Source organism: Sarcophilus harrisii, chromosome 6 (assembly GCF_902635505.1).
Source record: "Sarcophilus harrisii chromosome 6, mSarHar1.11, whole genome shotgun sequence".
NCBI classification, from domain to species: domain Eukaryota; kingdom Metazoa; phylum Chordata; class Mammalia; order Dasyuromorphia; family Dasyuridae; genus Sarcophilus; species Sarcophilus harrisii.
Window position 1 is genome coordinate 147473102 of NC_045431.1, and position 22487 is coordinate 147495588.

Sequence of the window (22487 nt, forward strand, 5' to 3'; positions counted from 1 at the left end):
TGACCTACTCATCTTTTAGGAAGTCTTAGTCAAGTCACACTTTTAGATCTTTGTCTTTTGATCATTTATTCTTCATTCACAATGAATTTTATTGCTTTGTGGACTTTCGCATTTTTTGCATTTTTAAAATGCATTTATTGCATGCACATTACATTTTTAGCATTACATTTACCCACATGGTCATTTTCAAAAAAGTGCTTTATGACGATGAGAAAATGTCTATTCTTTCATGTTTCAGTTGATAAATTTGTCATAGGTTAGTCCATTTTTATTTATAATAATTTATTAATCACAATATTTTATGTTTCATTGCATTTCCTCTTAGATCTATCCATTTTTGAGAAAGTAATATTAAATTATCCTACTTTTCTATCAATCCCTTTTTACAGTCTAATTTTCTTACAACAACTTAGATGCTATGATGTTTGTGCCCTACATATTTAATAAAGTTATATTTTCATTTTCTTTTGTGCCTTTTATTATTTGTATTCAGGAAATTTGTAGATTATTGTTATTTTTAAGAAATCTATTCCCATTTTCATCCTTTTTTTTTGAAATCCAATCCTTTTTCATTGAAAGTTATTTAAACAATCAGTTGTTTCTTCTTTTTAACTTAACAGTCATCAACAAAGTTGAACATTTCCATATACAAAGGACAGAAATTTTAAAAAATATATATTTTATTTTCCTCCAGTTACATTTAAAACACTTTTTTACATTTGTTTTTAAAACTTTGATTTCCAGTTTCCCTTATCCCCACACTTACATTTCATTAAGAAAGCACAAGGGAAGTTATATTTTCATAAGTCATGTTGTAAAAGAAAATAGTTTCCCCCACCTAAGAAAATTCCCTCAAGAAAAAAAAAATAAAGTAGAAAAAAGAAAGCAGAAGAGGGGGGAAATGCAGAGAAAGACAGAAAGAGAGAGAGAGAGAGAATATCTCAAATATTCAGATACAATAAGTTCTTTCTTGAGGTCTTACAGTATGGATAGGATTTTTCATCTGAGTCCTTTAGAGTAGACATGGGACATTGCATTGCTAAAAATAGCAGTCATTCATAGCTGATCATCCATATTACTTTGTATACAGTATATTTCACTTTGCTTGAGTTCATGGAGGACTTTCCAAGTTTGGTAAATGCATCCTGCTCATCGTTTCCCACAAAACAATAATATTGCATCATAATCACATAATTTAATTTATTCAGTCATTTCCCAATTGATGGGCATCCTCTCAGTTTCCAATTTTTTGCCCTGAGAAGAGAGCTGTTATAAGTATTTTCATATATATAGGTTCTTTTTAAAATTTCTCTTTGGGGATTTGTACCTAGTAGTGGTATTGTTAGGTCAAAAGATATGCATGGTTTCATAGCTCTTTGGGGATTGTTCATATCTTTTGATCATTTATCAATTGTGGCATAGCTTTTATTTTTTTTTTATAAATTTGACTCAGTTTTCTCTATATGTGAGAAATAAAGCCTTGTCAAAGACATTTTCTTCAGGATTCCTTTTAGAATTACTATTATTTAAACTGTACTCCTCCATTTATTCTACCCCCTCTCTCCTTTCCCTCTGTCTCTCCTCAAACATGTTTTGCTATTAACAACTCTCTCCCCTAATATTTTGTCTCTTCTATCACCCTCCCTCCCCTTCTCTTATGCCCTTCCTCTCTTACTTTCTTAAAGGGTAAGAAAGATTTCTATATCTATATTGAGGGTGTAAGTTATTTCTTCTTTGCACCAATTCTGATGAAAATAAGATTCTCTCATTCACTCTCTCCTCCCCTTATTCCCCTCTACTGTAAAAGCTTTTACTTTACTCTTTTGGGCATATAATTTACATCATTCAATTTCTCCCTTTCCCTTTCTCCAAGTACATTAATCTCTTACCTATTAGTTTCAATTTTTTAAAGGTATCATCCCTTCATAGTCAACTCATACTCATGCCCTCTGTACATATATATACTCTTTCTTACTGCCAAAATAATGAAAAAAGTTCTAATAATTTACAAATATCAACCTCTGATTATCCTTTCCTTATTATCTTTTTATGATTCTACAGAGTCCTGTATTTGAAAATCAAGTTTTCTATTTAGTTTTGATTATTTCCTCATGAAAATTCTCTATTTCATTGAAGGATTATACTCATTTTTTGCTGAGTGGTTTATTTTTTGTTGTATTCCAAGCTCCATTGCTCTCCAGAATATCATAATTCAAGCCCTCTGATCCTTTAATGTAGAAACTGCTAAATATTGTGTTGTCCTGACTTTGACAAGTGACATCAAGTGACTCTGCTGTGCTTGAATGGTTTCTTTTTAATGCTTGTAATATTTTCTTGACCTTAGTATCCCAGAATTTGTTATAATATTCCCAGAAATTTTCATTTTGGGATCTCTTTCAGGAGACAATTGGTGAATTCTTTCAATTTCTATTTTACTCTAATTATAGCTGTAAAGACAGTTTTCCTTGATAATATCTTGAAAGATGATGTCTAAGCTCTTTTTTTTTTTTGATCATGACATTCAGATAGGCCAATAATTTCAAAATTATCTCTCCTAGATCTATTTTCCAGGTCAGTTGCTTTTCCAATGAAATATTTCACTTTTTTTTTCTGTTTCCATTTTTTTTCCTGTTTCCATTCTTTTGCTTTTGCTTTATTGTATTTTGTTTTCTCATAAAGTCATTAGCTTCTATGTGCTCAATTCTAATTTTGAAGGAATTATTTACCTCAGTGATCTTCTGTATTTCCTTTCCCATTTGCCCAACTTTCCTTTTTAAAGGAAATTTTTTTCTCCTTATTAGCTTTTTGCACTTTCTTTTGTATTATTTTCAATTCTCTTCCTAATTCTTCCTCTACCTCTCTTACTTAATTTTTAAGATTTCTTTTGAGATCTTTTATAGCCTAGACCAAGTCTTCCTTTTCTTGGAGGCTTTGAATGTAGGAGCTTTGACTGTGTGTGTATGTTTTGATCTTCCTTGTCACCAAAGTAACTTTATATGGTTAGAATCTTTTGTTGTTGTTATTGCCTGCTGATTTTCCCAGCCTTTCATTCAGATTTTAACACTTTGTTAAAGTTGGGCTCTGTTTCCAAGGTGAATGGTGCACTGTCCCTAGCTTCAGGGGTTTATGCAGCTGTTTTCAGAAATTCTTCTAGGAATTTGACCACATGAACTATTTTCTATCCTGAAGCTGTTAGGAGTGCTCCCACCTCTCCCTAGCTGTAAGGTCTAGTGTTCTAGAGCAACAGAGTCCTTCCTCAGTGCTAGTAGAGAGAGGCCTCTGGAAGCTGCCATCACCACCATTGCCACCATTGTCCCTTTCTAGTTTGCTTATTTCCCAAGACCCCCTCTCATTGTACTGACAAAGCTTTCCTGCTGACCTTCCAAGTCATCATTTGTATCTTGGGGCCAAAAGATCTAGAAACTGGCAGTGCTGCTGCTGACTCCGAGGTTCCTAGGCCCATTCCTGCCTTGCTGGCACTGATGACTAGGACCAGGCAGGGCTGCTTTGGCAAAGCATGCACCAGGGCTGCAGACTGGACTCCAGCCCTGGTGTCCCAGACTTTTTCTGCTGATCTTCTAAGTTATTATCAGTGGAAATTTGTTCTACTCCATCTTTTTGTGTACTCTGACATTCTTAAATCTGTTTAGTCATTATTTACAGGAATGTGGAGGAGTTTGGGGGAGAGCATATCAAAGTTCCTGCCTTTATTCTACCATCTTGGCTCTCTTTCCTATTTCCTCTTCTTTAAAGATAAAAAAATTTTTTGGCCTTTCTTTAACCCACGATGCCTGCTATTGTCCTCTTGTACCATCAGGGGTTGATTTAATCCATTGCCTTCAGAGAGGAAAATGGGAATTATTCATTAGGAAACTGTTTCAAAGAGTGTAGATCTGTTTGTTACTTTTCTCAGTATTATTCATTCGGACACTAACCTCTAAGACTTTTTTAAAGCTTAAAACTGATCTCTAGGCCAGGATAAATGCTCATTATTTAATTGGTTGGAAAGGAGTTGGGGAAAAATCTTAAGGGTTAAGGAAGGCAACATAGAGCAATAGAAAATTCAATTCTGTATTTGGAGCAAGGGAACCCAAGTTAAAAGTTTGCCTTTACCACTTATCTCTGGGACATTGAGTTGGTCCCTTAACTTCTCTGTTTCTTTACCTATAAGGAGGGAGTTGGAGAGAAAACTCCTGTGTTTTTAAATATTTGAAGATGGGATAATCATATTTCTTTTTCCTCTTTGTTTTCTATTTCCTCTTGTGCTAAATATTTATAATCAGTAAATTTTTAAGTGTTCTTCAGGGCTTCACAATTTCTTCCTTAAGTTCAACATTCCTGTAAAGCTTTTCCCATTCTCGTCTTCTCCAGTCTGAGGACTGTACTGACATATGAGCTTCTATTGAATCTGGGAACCAGTTACCCTCTAGGACAGGGGTTCTTAAACATTTTTGTGCCATGGATCTTTTTGACAGTCTGATGAAACCCATGGACTCTTTCTCAGAATTATGTATTTTTTTTAACTGCAAAAGACATACTTTATAGACTTATCAAGAAACAAATTATATTGCAATATAATTTTCAAAATAAGTTAATTGAAGTAAATATATATTAAGACTTTAGGAGGGAGGCAGGGTTATTCAGGCCAATAAGGGGTGAATGGCTGTGCCAGGCACATAAAGGAATACCAGATTACTTATTTGTCAGTAATTTCTGTCCTATCACAATTACTTTATAGAAGTTGTTTTCCATTTCCATTTCCATGTTTTCCATTTTACACCTCTTATCTGTTTTGTTTTTGCAAGAATTGAAATATTTTTGTAGTTTTTCCATCTGGAGTGTGTTCTCTGTCCTAGTGCCCTCTTGCTTTGCCATTTCATCTTTGAAGGCTTTTCACTTTAGTAGAATCTGTCAGAGCCTGAGCTCTAGTCAAGAACTTAGAGTCACATCCATCCCATGATAAAGTAGCATAGTAGGAATTATGAGGAAGATTTTGTGGGTTGTTCTACTTGAATAGTTAAGCTGCTCAGTCTTCATTAGGTCCTTGGAAACTCAGGGGTGTTTTTTAAGGGTCAATTAGTTGTATCCTAAAAAGTGCTTGAAATTCGCAAATTATATAAGAAAATGATAATTATTATTCCTGCATCCCTAAAAGATTGTTTCTTTATAACTAGTGTTTTGCAGTCTGTCTTAATCACCACTAGATTATAGCCTTGATGATTTTAAACACACTAATGCTTTTCTTCATTAAAAGGAGAGTTTTCTAACATTTAATTTTAGATTCTCTCCTCTTGCTATTTCTTTCACCCCAAAGAACCTTGAAAACAGCAGTACTTTTGAACTTTAGATCATTTCTATTGGGAAACTCATAAGAAGTACAAAAGCTGATTTTTTTATATATTTACTTAATTGCTCATAAAAAGCAGCTTCTATGTTATTCAACTCCAGTCAACAGATTTTATTAAGCGCCTACTAGGTACCAAATACTGTGCTAAGGACTGGGGTGACAAAAAAGCTTTTTTCTTTCAGGAAGTTTTTCTCTCATCTTTTTAAAAAAATTTTTATTGAAGATTTTATTTACAAAGCATACACATGTATGATTTTTCCAACATTGACCCTTATATAACCTTTTGTTGCAAATTTTACCCTCCTTCCCCCCACCCCCTCCCCTAGCTGGCAGGTAGTCATTAGACTACATGTTAAATATGTTGAAATACATGTTAGATCCAATATATGTATACATATTTATACAGTTGTTTTGTTGCGCAAGAAAAATCAGATCAAGAAGGAAGAAAAGGAAAAACTGAGAAAGGAAACAAAATACAAGCAAATAACAACAGAGAGAGTGAGAATGCTATGTTGTAGTCCACACTCAGTTTCCATGGTCCTCTGTCTGGGTGTAGATAGCTCTCTTCATCACTGTACAAGTAGAACTGATTTGAATGATCTCAATGTTGAAGAGAGCCACGTCCATCAGAACTGATTGTCATATACTCTTATTGTTGTCGTGTATAATGATCTCCTGGTTCTCCTCATTTCACTTAGCATCAGTTCATGTAAGTCTCTCCAGGCCTTTCTGAAATCATCCTGTTGGTCATTTTTTACAGAACAATAATATTCCATAATATTCATATACCACAATTTATTCAGCCATTCTCCAAATGATGGGCATCGAATCAGTTTCCAGTTTCTTGCCACTGCAAAGAGGTCTGCCGCAACATTTTTGCAAATACAGGTCCCTTTCCCTTCGTTAATATCTCTTTGGGATATAATCCCAGTAGTAACACTGCTGGATCAAAGGGTATGCACAGTTTGATAACTTTTTGAGCATAGTTCCAAATCGCTCTCCAGAATGGTTGGATCCATTCACAACTCCACCAACAATGTATCAGTGTCCCAGTTTTCCCACATCCCCTCCAACATTTGTCATTATATTTGTCTATCATTTTAGCCATTCTTACAGGTGTGTATTGGTATCTCAGAGTTATCTTAATTTGCATTTCTCTGATCAATAATGATTTGGAGCATCTTTTTATGTGGCTACAAATAGTTTCAATTTCTTCATCTGAAAAATGTCTGTTCATATCTTTTGACCATTTATCAGTTGGAGAATGGCTTGAAGTATTATAAATTTGAGTCAATTCTCTATATATTTTAGAAATGAGGCTTTTATCAGATCCTTTGGATGTAAAAATGTTTTCCCAGTTTATTGCTTCCCTTCTTCTCTTGGTCTGCATTAGTTTTGTTTGTACAAAACCTTTTTAACTTAATATAATCAAAACTATCTATTTTATGATCAATAATGATCTCTAGTTCTTCTATGGTCACAAATTCCTTCCTCCTTCACAAATCTGAGAGGTAAACTATCCTATGTTCTTCTAATTTGTTTATATTTTCATTCTTTATGTCTAGATCATGAACCCATTTCGACCTTATCTTGGCATACTGTGTTAGGTGTGGGTCTATGCCTACTTTCTGCCATACTAGTTTCCAATTTTCTCAACAGTTTTTGTCAGCTAGTGAATTCTTATCCCAAAAGGTGGGGCCTTTGGGTTTGTTAAATACTAAATTGTTATAGTCATTTCCTATTTTGTTCTGTGAAACTAACCTATTCCACTGATCAACTTCTCTATCTCTTTGCCAGTACCAAATGGTTTTGATGATTGCTGCTTTATAATATAGTTTTAGATCTGGTACAGCTAGGCCACCTTCATTCGAAAAAAATCTTTTTTAAAAAAAGCAATCTCTTCTCTCAAGGAGTTCACTTTCTAATGGGGAAGGCAACATGTCAACAACTATGTATAAACAAGCTATATCTGGATAAATGGGACATAGTCGCTAGAGACAAGAAACTAACATTAAGGATGCCTCTACAGGCTTCTTTTTGAAAGTTGGATTTTGACTGAGATTTGAAGAAAGTCCAGAACTATTGTTTAAATTTACTTTTTAAATTTGGAGAAATATTTTTTTTAATTTTCTGGAAGACAATCTAGCTCCAAGATAACAGTCAAAACATAACTATTGAACAATTATGGAAATTCCCCATTATTATTGACTTGATGAAAGCTATTTACATTGATTCAGTTCTTTAAGATTTATAAAACATCTTGCATATAATGCTTACAGAAAGTTAGCTCAAATATTGCTGTTTTGATCTTACAGTTGAGAAAATTTAGTCTCAGAAAGATTATGTGCTTCTCATGATCCCACAGTTGGTACCCATCAGAACTAGAGTAGCTAATGAGAAATTTTCTTCAACACCTCATAATTGTATTGCCGTTCCTCTGTTAATTAACTTCCCATTTATCTTGTTCTGGATATTATGCATACGCATAATATCCAGAACAAGATAAATGGGAAGTTAATCTATCTATCTATTTATCTATGTGTGTATATCTATGTTGTGTGTGTATGTGTGTATTTGTTTGTCTCCTCCACAAAATTGTTAGCTCCTTGAGAACAGAGCTTGTCCTTTGTCACTTGTTGCATTCTAAGTGCTTAGCATGTATAGAACTTAGGATGTGCTTAATAAATGTTTATTGGTTGACTGATACATTGCCTATAGCACATGTATTTCTGCTGTTTAGTTAATATCATTTTTTACTTTCTTGAGGTGGAATAAAATGTAAGTTTTTGTTTTTCCATTCAGAAGAATCTAAGAGTTGAGAATTCTGACAGTGGTAACCAATTCTAGAATATACATTATAGTGGTAAATCTTGAGAAAAATATCACACCAATCAGACTAGTTAAGATGATAGAAAAATAATGACAAATGCTGAAGGGGATATGGAAAAAATGAGTACACTAATGCATATTGGTGGAGCTGTGAACTAGTCTAACTACTCTGAAGAACAATAAGGAATTTTGCCCAAATTGTGTATATCCTTGGACCCAGTAATAACATTATTAAATATATACTTCAAAGACAAATATGAACAAAAAGAGTTATAACAAAGAATTGGAAACTGAGGGAATGCGCATCAATTTGGCAATGGAAGTACAAGTTATGTCATATGGTTGTGATAGAATACTACTGTGTTATAATAAATAGTGAAGAAGATGATTTCAGAAAATCTGGGAAGACTTAAATGAACTGATGCAAAGTGAAGTGAGTAGAAGCATGAGGGAAAAAAAAATATATATATATATATATAGTACAGCCATATTGTAATGATAATAATCAATAGTGAAAGATAGCAATTTTGATGAAGATAATGACCCAAGGTAATTTTAAATATTCCTAATGAAAGCTATTTTATACTAGAGAACTGATGGATTGTAAGTATATATGGAAGCATTTTGCTTCTCTTTATTTTTTTCTCTCTCTTTTTTTTTTCAATATGCCTAATATAGAAATATATTTGCAATATTGCATGGGGGAGTAGGAGAGGCAGAGACACACAGAAAGAGATGCAGGGAGGAAGCAAGTAATTACAGAGAGAATGGCCATATATAATTTTTAATATTATTTTATTTTCAATTTATAAAACTAAACATGCATATTCATAATACAGTACAACAAAAATATTACTGTACATGAAACTGCAAATCTATCATATACAATTTTCTATTCCTTTTAAATATACAATAAATCTATATGTAAATTTGGTTTTCCTTTTTTCTCCCCCTCCCACCATAGAGATGGCTACTATTAGACATAAATAAATATTTGTATATTTATATATGTATGTATAAGCATACATATGTGTGTGTGTATAAAATTATTCTTTGCATACCTCTCTATCAGTTTTTTTCTCTGGGTATTGCCTTAAATTAATCAAATAGTGCAGGATTTACCTCATCTGTAGTTTGCACTTGTAAACCCTTTGCTTCCCTAAGCAGGACTGTTTCCTAGGAGATGAGTGCCTAAGCATAGATGAAATTTCATCATTAAAAAAAGAATACATCTCAAAGAGATAAGTTTTAGGGAAGGTGAGGACAAAGATCATTCAAAAAGCAAAAGTAAGCACATGCAGCAGGATTTTATGTACAATGTCTAGTGTATTCTAAGCTGCAAAGATCCAAACAGGAACTGTCAGATTTTGTGGAATCTTTATAAACTTGTTATGTGATTCCAAGTGAAATTTTTCATATTTATTGCCTCCCTTATTAGAGTATGAGCTCTTTGAGAGCAAGGACTTTCTTGCTTTTCTATTTGTAGCCTCAGCACTTAGGACATTCATTTGTGCATTGTAACTAAAAAATTCATTCTCCTTCCTTCCCTCCCTTTCCCCCTCTCACTTTTTCCCTTTCTCTCTCCTCTCTTCTCCCCTTTCTCTTCCTCCCATTTCCTTCTGTATGGTGAACTATTTACCCAGGTGTTTGGTTTGGAATGAGTTTGGGAACTTGGGAACATTATAGAAGGCAGAAATTGAAATTTTTAGCTCACTCCAATCTATATCTGCTTTCCCTAGTTGCAAAATGAGCCGAATAAGATGAAACTATTTTGGGTACTTTCTGTACCACCTCTCTCCAGTTTCTCTCCATTAGATTATTACCTCCTTGAGGGCAGGGACTGTCTTACATTAATTGAAACCTCCACTCTCCACTCCCATTCCTCTGTTTAGTGCTTAGTACAATGTCTGCCACAAAGTAGATCTTAATAAATGTGTACTGGGGTTGGAAAAAATGAGAGATGCTATCAAATGATTATGTACCTGGCAATGAATTCAGGTTTCAGAGAGAAAATCATGGATAAGAAGGAAAGCAAGAACAAGCTTTCATTTTCCATTTCCTTACCAGCAGCTCTTTGCCACTTAGGTATTTTAAAGCTTTCATGGCTTGGAAGAGGATGAGGAGGAAATTGCTTGGAATGGGATAAATCTTTTGAAAAGAAGGTAACTGCTAAGGAAGTTGTCTTTTTAAAGAGAAGGGTGAATGAATTGTACCATCTTGCTCAAAAGGTCCTTTAATTCCATGAATGATTGGCAGCTTAGCCCTCCTAGATCCCCAGATCCCTTTACTCCCTACACAAGTAAAGAAAGGAGAAATGAAAAAGAAATTTGTTTCCTACTGAGTGTCAATGTGGTATAATCAACAGGGTTCTTCACCTTGCATCAGGAAACAAAGATGTTCAGATAAGTATCAGCTATGAGATCGTGGAAAAGTCATTTCACTTCAATTTCTTCTTCTGTAAAATAAAGATAATAATATTTGCTTCATTTACCTCAAAAGATTGTTGTAAGGAAAACCTAAAAGCTAGGAGCTCTCAGAAAAGCCATCTAGGCCAAGTTAAGATTAAGGAAAATATAGTTATTTGTCTAAAGTCACACAAGTAGCAAGTATCTGAAGAAGAATTTGAAACCAGGCCTGGTAACTCAATAATTGGTGCTCTTTCTACCATACTGTGCTATTTCCAGCATTGCCTAGATGCACATTGTGAGCTTTTGGGGAAATGGGCCTGAAATTTTGTTTATATTTCATTGGAAAGTCATACTGAAGCTATCTCCTGTAGCAGCTATGTAAAGTAGTCTTCCATGTTTGTTAAGTGAATACAGCTGAGTTAGAGAAGGAAACTTTGGAGTAGAACATGGCAAAAGAATTCTAAGTTGACGAGTAAAGAGTTTAGGTAGAAATGGAGCTTCATCCAGGGACTCTGTTAAGAAGTCTGGGGCTCATTCTCCAGTTGATAAATGGTCAAAGGATATGAACAGACAATTCTCAGATGAAGAAATTGAAACTATTTCCAACCTTATGAAAGATGCTCCAAGTCATTATTAATTAGAGAAATGCAAATTAAGACAACTCTGAGATACCACTACACACCTGTCAGATTGGCTAGAATGACAGGGAAAGATAATGCGGAATGTTGGAGGGGATGTGGGAAAACAGGGACACTAATACATTGTTGGTGGAACTGTGAATACATCCAACCATTCTGGAGAGCAATTTGGAACTATGCTCAAAAAGTTATCAAACTGTGCATACCTTTTGATCCAGCAGTGTTACTACTGGGCTTATATCCCAAAGAGATCATAAAGAAGGGAAAGGGACCTGTATGTGTACGAATGTTTGTGGCAGCCCTTTTTGTAGTGGCTAGAAACTGAAAACTGAATGGATGCCCATCAGTTGGAGAATGGCTGAATAAATTGTGGTATATGAATATTATGGAATATTACTGTTCTGTTAGAAATGACCAACAGGATGATTTCAGAAAGGCCTGGAGAGACTTACACGAACTGATGCTGAGTGAAATGAGCAGGGCCAAGAGATCATTATATACTTCATCAACAATACTAGATGATGACCAGTTCTGATGGATCTGGCCCATCCTCAGCAATGAGATCAACCAAATCATTTCCAATGGAGCAGTAATGAACTGAACCAGCTACGCCCAGTGAAAGAACTCTGGGAGATGACTAAAAACCATTACATTGAATTCCGAATCCCTATATATTTGCCCACCTGGATTTTTTATTTCCTTCACAAGCTAATTGTACAATATTTCAGAATCTGATTCTATTTGTACAGCAAAATAACAGTTTGGTCATGTATACTTATTGTGTATCTAATTTATATTTTAATATATTTAACATCTACTGGTCATCCTGCCATCTGGGGGAGGGGGTGGGGAGTAAAAGGGGAAAAATTGGAATAAGAGGTTTGGCAATTGTCAATGCTGTAAAGTTGCCCATACATATAACCTGTAAATAAAAGGCTATTAAATAAAAAAATAAATAAATAAATAAATAATGAAGTCTGGGGCTCAGGTTTGAGGGTTGTAGTTCAAATAATTAGAGAGAGGGGAACATCATTGGGGGTTTTCCTTTACTTCTTCAGATTTTGCCCTGGGTCATTCCAAAAGGCAGATGGTGGGAGAAATGAGGGAGGTGAAGTGTGATGGATGGAAATGGAAAATGTCATAGGGGAGTTAGAATAGATTTTAGAGATCTTTTACTATAATCCTTCTTTTTTGACAGATGAATCAAGTCTTAGAAAAGTAAAGTTACTTGTTTATGTCACCAAACTAGTAAGTGGCAGTGCCAGATATCCTGAATCCTAATCCAATGTTCCTTAGAGACACCAGAATGGAAAGAATAATGACAGTGATTCCTGGATGGCTGCAAGTAACTTGAGCTTATGTAATTCAGGAACAGTCTGTCCTGCCAGTTCTTGATTATTCAAGCTAACAGGCCATCAGGAGAACATAAATAATTCAACTCCACAGATAATTAAAAAATCTCATTTGGCTAATAATATCAGCTTGCTCTATCACTAAACTTATAAGATCTGCTAAATAGGGATTTGGATTTCATGTTCACTTTCTTATCAAAGAGATTCTTAACTTGTGGGTCTATAGACTCTCAAGGGGATTATGGATGGATTTCAATAGATAAATAAATTTTAAAAATATTTTGATAACTGTTTCAATATTATGTGTTTTCTTCTGTGTATTTAAAACATGACTTAGAGAAGAGGTCCATAGGCTTCACCAGATTGCCAAAGGTGAAGGAAGAGAGAAATGATTATTTCTCCCTCGTATTAAAAGCTAATTATTAAATCATAAACCCCTTTTCTACTTCCTTAGCCAGAAAGCCAGAAATCTCTTTCAAAGATTTACCCATCTAGGATGGATGAGATGCAAGGGCAATAAAATAAATTCTAAGTCTAAGCATTCCTGATCTTTGTGTTTGTCCAGACAGCTTTGGGAAAATTTGGATCCTCCCTTTTGTCAGACAGGTGATAGGGAAATTGATGTCTCTTTGACCAAGAGACTTTGTGACTTTGTGAGGACCAAGTGATCTTTGACCAAGATTTTTGGGTGATCCAAATGGCATACCCCAATCACTTCATTGTAATATAACCCACCTCTTATTCTAATGTTCATTTTCTCATTAATTGTTAACTACTTCTAGTTGACTACCACCTTCAGGAACACCCCTTCTTCCAAGAACGCATAAACTGTGAGCCTACCACCATGAGGAGTCTTTGGCATTTGACCTCCTTTTATAAATAATCTGGCATTATTAAGGAAATAATTAGTTATTATTGGATTATTCATTAGCAACCAATGATTATTAATACAATAATTAATTACCCAAAATTATGTCTCTCAAAATTTTAATCAGCATAGGGATAGGGGCCATGACATGCAAAAAAGGTTAACAATACCTCCTACCTCATAGTGAAGAAGATACTAGTATGAGAATCCTGTGAGAATCCTGTGCATAACTGATAGTTGTTTCTAACATTAAAAGAAGAAAATTATCTGATCCCAAAATTTTTGACAGTGGTAAGTAAGATACTTGGTACAAGAGAGATAACATGGGTAGGATGGCATGAGTTGAAATTGAATTGACTCTCATTACCCCATAATCTGATTGAACCACAATTGTTACTGTAGGTCTTGAGACAATTTTCACATTTAGAAAATAGTTTACTTTTGCTATATTTAAATAAAATATTTACTATTTAATAGTTTAAATAAAACTTTAAAAATATAATTATTCTAAATAATGGCAGGTACTAAAGCATCATACGGGACTAATAAAATAGAGCTAAAAGAATCAATGGCTAGTTTTTGTTTTTTGTTTTTGTATGTTTTCCCAGAGAGATTTTCCCTTTCCTAAGCTGTAGACTTCAAATGTTAACTTATACAAGAATAATCATTTGTCTTGCAACCCTGCCCAAAGGCATGGTAAATAACTAATGATCTAATTCATACTAATGCATATCTTATAAACAAAACTGATATATTGTGGCTTGAATGATCTGGACCAAAGTTTGCAAGACCCTACCAGAGGGCCCAGGGAATTTTCCTTTTTCTATTTTTATTACAGTCACAAAATCTGAAATGCAGCATTTTGGAGAGTGGGCATTACTTATAAAACAAATCAAGTTATAATCACAAGAAATTTTCAAACATAATTTTATACAAAAGCTTTGAATGTGACTTATCTAGAAGCCAGAATCATTAAAGTTCCTTCTTGCTTTTTTTCTGATAATGATAAAAAAAAAAATTCCTAGCTTTGTTTTTTAAAAGATTTTGATTTCTGAATTGTAGTAGAATCATTTAGGTCATTTGAGAAAGAATCTAAAAACCTTTTAAATGAGATCAGCCTCTTTTTATCCCCCTAGGAAAACTGTAATCTGCAGGTAGGGAGACTTCATAAAGCAATAAAAACTCTCTAAATTATCCAAGCTTAGAGAATACAATTATAGCAAAATCCATTCATACACCAAGCATTTAATTTATTTCTGTATTCCAGTATATTTTCAGTAGCATCAGTGGTTCAGCTGATTCCCACCCCTCACTCCCCATTTATCTATCAAATCAAATGAAATACAGAGACTTACAGTTGAACTCATTCTCTTACACATACATTTAAACTTATAGCTACATATGTATTGTATGATCAGTTTCATTTACTCCAACAAAAATTTTTACATGTCAACTGTCTAAAGATTCTGTCAAATTTTATTAAGTTCCTGATGGATTTTCTTTTATTTCCTGCAGATTCTTCCCTTTCTAATTTGCTGCTCCTGAATAAATTTTATTTATTGTGAACTATTTCCCTTATGCTTACTTTTCCTTCTGTTCCTTTAAATACACAGAAGCAAAAATATTGGTTTCAAGCTAGCTATTCACTGCTAAATGATATTTGTTGTTGTTCAAGGTCTAACTTTGAAGAGTTTTAGAATTTTTCCCCACACTAAACATTAATATTTGATTTTTTAAACTAAAAAACTAGCAATATATTGTATTTATAGATTTTGCTCTTTGAAATTTTGAATAGCTTGAAATAAATTTAGATTGAAAGCAGGTAAATAATATATTTCAGTTCAATAACAATTCAACTCAATAAATACTTATCCATTATACTCAAGCTATCCTGGACATAAAAGTTACAAAGATATCCAATATATGAGACCTTCTTCTGAAAGAATTTTGCCTGAGGAAGGCAGGAAAGAGGCACAAATAATGGGTTTATACAAAGAACTCTGAAAGAAGGCAGTAAAACTGCTACCAGAAATTTGAGGGGGAAAAGATCATTTTCATCAGAAGAGGTCAGAGAAGACTATATGAAGTAATACCTGACAATTTTTGAAGGAAGGGGAAAAGAGAGGAAGTAGAAGATAAGGAGAGGGGATTAATTAATTCCAAGCACACGGGATAGTCTCAACAAAGGCCCAAACACATCAGTGAGCAGATTGAAAAAAAAAAAAAGAAGAAGTGAAAGTCAATAGAAAGGTAGAAACTAATTGCAAGGATTAGGACTGACATTATTCAAAAATTAGTGAGGAGACAATTATGATTTGGAGTAAAGAAATATGTAATGGATGGTGTAGCTTAAAGTCTGATTACCTATTATATAACTAATTAGTCTAATGAAAAGTTAATTAGACTTCCAATAAAATTCATGCAATAGATAATAAAAATACTAAAAATTAAAAATAAACAAGATTAAATTTAAAATAATAAAAATAAAAACACTTGTAATAAAAGAATACTCGCTAAAGTATGTAAGCAATTCCCTCCTCTTAAGAATCAGCTATGAGTCTTAGATGTTCTAATACAAGCCTCATGACAAGGTTTTCTTTGGTCATCTGAAAGGTCTTTTTCAGTCAATTAGCACTACCCTTGGGATTGATGGACATAACTTCAAATGCAAGAGCTAGTCCTAGTTGGGTTTTTTTTTTTGGGGGGGGGCATTGGTTAATATGTTTATACATCTTTCTATGGGTATTCCTAAGCTTGCTACATAATGTGATTGGTAATTATAAATTATTGATAAAGTTGCTTATAATATTTTTTTCATTAGAGTTCTTTCTTATTAGAGGTTCCACATATATGGATTACTTTTTTTTTTTTTTACTACATCTTACCACTGAAGTGTTAAATTTATTATTGAAAAGCAACTTATAGAAAAACAACTTGTTCAAAACATATCAGTCATAAAATGAAGGCTTAAAATGGAATCAGCTATATTTGGTTGACATATGTATCCCTAGTACAATATTATTCTTATTATATAAATGATGACATAATTTAAAATTAGAAGTACTCTCTATCCCCTCACTTTAAGAATTTCCCATTTAAAAAATTTTCCCATTGAAAGGTCCCGACTTTTATCTCTCTCCAGGCCATTCCAGGAGCCTGCTATAGGCACTTCCTTCCTTCCTTTCAGCTCCTTTTTTGTGATGTCTTCTCCCATTTGTATTTAATCTCTTTAAGAACATGTACTACCTTTCATTCAACTAGTATTAATATTAGTAAACATTTAATTAGTGCTTGTTGACTGACTCACTAGGAAAGTTTCTTTAGTAATCTTCTTGTTCTAGACTATAAGTTAAAGTCTAGAACCAAGAAGGTCAACTATTATGATAGTCTGGAAGACATGAGGACTTGAACTTCGATTCAATAGAAGGGGAATAGATAAGACCCATGAGAGAAACACTGCAAATTTAGAATTAATAGCATTTAGCAAGTGGTTGAGAAATATAGGATAAAGAGAGGAAATAGTTCGACAAGTGAAGTTAGTAACTGGGATGATTGAGAATGTGATAATGCCATCAATGGAAAAATAGAAGTTAGGGAAATGGGCAGGTTTTATAGGGGAAAAGATTAATTCAATTTTGAATAAGTTGAATTTGATATCCTAGTGGGACATCCAGTGAGAATATTCAACTGGTAGTTTTAAATATGTAGCTCTGGGGAGAGGTTGGATATGAAGCCATATATCTGAGATCTACTTAGGAGTGATCATTGATGCTAAAAGAACAAATGCTTTCTAAAATCTATAGCTGGAAGGGACCTTAGATATCATCTAGTTCAGAAGTTTTTAAACTGGGGTCCATGGATAAACTCCAAGCAATACATGAACTTGAATAACAATAATAAATTATGCTTTATTATCACTAACTTTTGTGGGATTTTTTTTGTAATTCTGTGGATTTTATTTTATATATTTAAAATAATTATTTTGAGGATGCCATAAGCTTTCTCAGACTGCCAAAGGGATGCATTACACAAAAAAGTATAAGAATGTTTGATTTAGTTTAATTTTTTTAGAAGGAAACTAAGTCAGAGAGACATGAAGTCTCTGTGATTTTGATAATCCTACCAAAGGTATTACAAGGAGGAAATTGTAAAGCAATGATTTTAACTCAAAACCCAGATTTTCCGGTGTTGTGTTTGAGATCAACAAAGATGATGTAAAGAGAAAAGACATCTGAGGGTAGAATTATACCTAATTTTAGGGATAGGAGGAGAATGAGGAGCTATCCAAAAATAAACAACAAACAAACAAACAAAAATCCAAAGAGTAGTTTGAGTAGGAAAAGCATGAGTATGTTGCCATGGAAACCAAAGAAAGAAAGAAAGAAAAAAAAAACAGGAATGGTTGTTTCACAGGCCACAGGGGCATCAAATATACATATATATATATAGGAAATGGCCATTGGATTTTAATATAACGACACTAATAACTATCTTAAAGAAAATCATTTCAGAAGAGGAATAGATACACAAGTCTTATTGCTAGGGGTTGAATAATTGAGAAAATAAAGGGGGGGAATTGTGGATATAAGCAGTTCTTTCTTTAAGCTGGCAGTAAAAGATGGAGGGGAGAGAGGAAAAGATGAGACACAGAAATGGGAATAAGTATTTTAAGATAGAGTAGCCTTCTGGAACTAGAACAAGCCCAGGCAAAGTTGGAGAAGGAGTATTAGTTAGAGATAAAAGGCGTAAAGCAAGTCCAGATGAGGCTAAATTCTATCGTAAATAAGACTGAATTAGTTGAAGTTGTCATTAAGATATCTCTATTTCTCAGAAATTAATTTTGCTTTTGTCCCATCATGCACAATTCGAGGCCAGTGCAAGAGGGTCTCTAGTCTGACTTTTTCCCTCCTATTTTGTACCCCATTACTATACAATACGGAGGAATTCTCATTCCCTTTTTTCTGATGATTACTAAAAGTTTAATGAAATGTTCCTGAGGGATCGTCAGAACTCATACCCTCTCAAAAAACCAGTGAGTACAACAAGAACAACAAGGATATATTTATATATTATTATTATATAATAATAAATATAAAAAACTATTCAATTAAGTCAATTAAAATGTCAACTGTGACTGACAATAAATGTAGTATTTCATCATCAGTCTCTCTACCACTGCAGAAAGGAGAGAGCTGGCCATTAAAATATATACATGTTATTCAGTTTTTTAAAATTGTTACTTTTTCCAATTACATTTTTGAAGTCGTTATGAATAAAATTTTCCTGATTCTTTTTATTTCACTTTTGATCTGTTCATATGCTGTAAGTCTTACCATGTTTCTGTATTAATTCATTTAGTCATTTCCCTTTTGTTGTGCACCTATTTTTTGCCTTAATTTTTTAGTATGACAAAAGAATATTATTATTAATATTTTATTATATGTGGAAATAGTATTAACTCTTACCTTAGTGAAAGCATTTCTATATAGGGAACTGGTGTAATATGGTCTGGCTATTTCTTATTATTTAACTTTATAATATGATAGAACTTTGGAGAACGAGAGAATATATAGTTAACTTGTTAATTGCACCATCTTTCTCAACAAGCAGACATCTTAATTGAACTTTTTCTCAAGTGCTGGGGTTCAATTATCTCATACTTTCATTTTCTGATGAGGGCCCAAAGCATTATTATTTTGTGTTGCCATTTAAAGATGGATCCTTTTAAAACTATCAGACTTAGAGTGAAAAGGAATTATCTAGACCCCAGCTTCTTAAACTGTGGCTCAAGACCACATATGGAGTTTCATAACTGAATGTAGGAGTGACAAAATTATGAGTTATTACCAGTAAATATTTTATTTATATATCCATTTTATATCTTATATATCTGGGTCTTGTAAAAGTTTCTTAGGGAAAAGGATTTGCAAAGGGAAAAAGTTAAAGAAGCCCTCACCTACACAACTCCTTAATTTTATAGTTAAGAAAACTCAGTCAGGAACTTGCTTAGTGGGACTGGGGTAGCAATGAGGTATCACAAGTACTAAATAGCAGAGCCAGGATAAAGGTCCAGGTCTTTTGACATCAGATACAAGGCTTACCATGAAGGGTTAATCCAGACTATAAAAGGCATCTCAGACCAACAAAGCAATAATTTATCTTTTTGTTTCTCTTTATCTCTTTCTATCTGTTCTGTCTCCTTCTGTGTATTTCTGTGTTTCTGTTTCTCTCCCCTTCTCCCTCCCATCTATCTCTTACTGTCTAATTTTCTGTCTCTGTCTCTTTCTGCCCCTCTTTGTCTTTCTGTCTGTTTCTATATCTTTGTTTCTCTCTATTTGTCTCTGTCTCTGCCTATGTCTCTCTGTATCCGTCTCTGTCTCTTTCTGTCTGTGTCACACATATGTGTGTGTTTGTCTCATAGAATAGAATTGAAGACTAGAAGAATGCTCATAAAAACTAGCTTACTATGGTACTAGATTAAGGAGACACTTTAAAAAATTTTAATTAAGTAATATAATAGTTGCTTTTTTGGTGACTATATCAAATCAATGTCTATTTATCTGTTATTTCTGCTTCCATTGTGGTTATCATTCTGTCTTTTGTAATTCTTCAGTTTTTCTCCACTGGTAACTGATTTGAAAAATATAATATTGAAGAAATAAATTGTGTCATTTACTCCATCATGCACAATAAACATAGATCTTCAAGAATATCAAGTTATACAAAGAAAAGAAAACCTTCCTACTTCCTATGTTGTGTAAATGCAATAGGAAGGATTTTGATTTATGATTTCATTACTCTGAGCTATGATTGGTTAATCTTATTCTGGGGATGAAATGTATTCTTATTTATTATATGAAAGACAGTTGTTGATATGAATGTTCTTCAGTTTAATGAGTTTGGAATAGACACTAAGTTTTAGGAGTTAGTGAATAATTAGTATATGGTTATCAAATATGACATTATCCAATTGCTTTTTGTGATAGAATTTCAAAATGAGCTTGGACTTAGTGGGTGTTTATAATATGTATTACCATTTGTTTTGTGTTCCCAACCTAGAATTTTCTATTTTTAATAGATATTTTTCAAATGTTTTAATTGTCTCTCAATAGCCATTTGCTTTATAATTAAAATTTTTTAAATGAAAACATTCTGTATCTTGTGTTGCAATTTCTATTTGTTTTTTTCATTAAATTGTCTATACATGCGTCCAAATGTTAATGAGATTAGCCCATTAAAAAAAGAAGGTGACTGGGTCAATTACTTTTTCTGAGATGACTATATTGGTTTGATTTGTGTATCAAGTACAAATGCAAAGCCACTAGTTTATTCAAGTATTCATATTCATAAAAGGAGAAAAAAATGAATGAATAAAAAGACATTTATTAAATACTTATTTTAAGAAATAATTGATTAAATAAGTAAGTTAAAGGACAACTCATGAGAATAAATAAAATATCTGTCTTAAGTTTTGTGCCTTGATTCCACATACAGATTCATATAAAAGATAAAATTGAAATAGTTTCATATAGAAAAGAAAAACCTGAAATGAAATGTAATGCTACTCTTTATATATTACATCAAAATGCACTGTGATTTTCTTAAGCACTTATAGGCTCAAAAAATAAGGGATAAGGATGAAATATATTTTGCCACCAATTTCTCTTTCTTATATAGGCTCATCAAAAGGAGAAATGATACCAACATGACATATAAAGAGTTTTTCCACCCTTGTAATGATGAAAATGATGTACTCTAATTGAGGTTATGAGTATAGGGAATAATTAGAATACTTTCCCTGCAGAGGTTAGAGATTACTCTGGCTACCACAATAGAATTTACTTAATTTGGGCTACTGTGACAAATAATTGGGAATCTATTCTGGATAATTTATTTATAGTTTCCAGAGAAGAAAACTATAATGAGTATGCAGCTTTTCAAACACTAGAAGATGATGTGTGTTTTGTCTTTTCACAGAAAATATGAAGATCTTGCTGGTGCTATACGAACAGGAAGCCAAGGAATGGGCTCTATATTTGAGAGACGTCCTACTCCATATTGTGAAGATAGAGGCAATGATGTTATATAGCTTGACCAACTCCTCTGCACAACATTTGGAATTACTGGGCTTAAATACTTACAAATGCAAACTACTGATATTATCAAATAGTCTCCTGAAAGGTCTGACGCCTAGGAAATGCCGTTTTTTGGACACACTGCTCCATTCACCAGAAAGTGTAGTCATCCTGCTCTGTGGAGTAAAGAGTTCAGATGAGCTTTATGAATTATTAACCATCTCCCCAGGCAGCCAGGAGATCTCCACTGAGCAGGAGCCAGAAGATTACATCTCAGTTATCAGGAGCATCATAGAAAGAGGTACTGTTTATCTAATCTACTAAATTTTAAATTCAGCTCTTTTTCTTTTAGCTAAATTATAAATTATGATGTTAGGTCAAAAAGGAAAAAGAAAAGAAAAGCACATAATTAAATGATATTGTATCATTTCTTTCAATATAATCAATGCTACTCTTTTGTATCTGTTCTGGCCAATCCTCGCAACTAACTTTAAAAAACAAATATTTGTCTTATCTGATAGTCCTATAAATGACAAATGCTTTTTAGGATTAGGGGAGGAGGAGTCCCTTTATTAGTTGACCTGTTCTGATTCATTCATTGCCTGCAGTGAGGATGGGGATGACCAACAGCAGTGCCATGGGGCTAGAATTGTCAGAGCTACCATAAACAGAAGTGCTGATAATGACTTAATAATAACAATAACCTCTTAAATAATTTTAATTACATTTTTTGATTTCCTATCACCTCTATTTCCAAATACAATTCTCCTCTCTCCCCTACCTTCAAATAAATAATAAGAATAAATGAAAGAAAGAATTAAAAAGGAAAAGTAAAAATGCAGTTCACAAAACTTACTAACACATCTTCTTAGTTTGACAGTATATGCCCTGTCCTGCATGCCTAGTCAGTCACTTCTTATCTCTTTTTCAGGGTTAAGCATTAATCAGTCTTTCACCTCCATATATTTCA

General features: G+C 33.3%; 1 protein-coding gene across 1 annotated transcript in view; it reads left to right on the forward strand.

Moving 5' to 3' along the window:
* Positions 1-22487, forward strand: part of BANK1 (B cell scaffold protein with ankyrin repeats 1) — a 185468-nt gene that overhangs the window by 16441 nt on the left and 146540 nt on the right. Inside the window, exon 2 of the mRNA XM_031943850.1 lies at positions 21420-21818. Within this exon, the coding sequence (XP_031799710.1) occupies positions 21420-21818 (399 nt within the window). The remainder of the gene's footprint in view (positions 1-21419; positions 21819-22487) is intronic.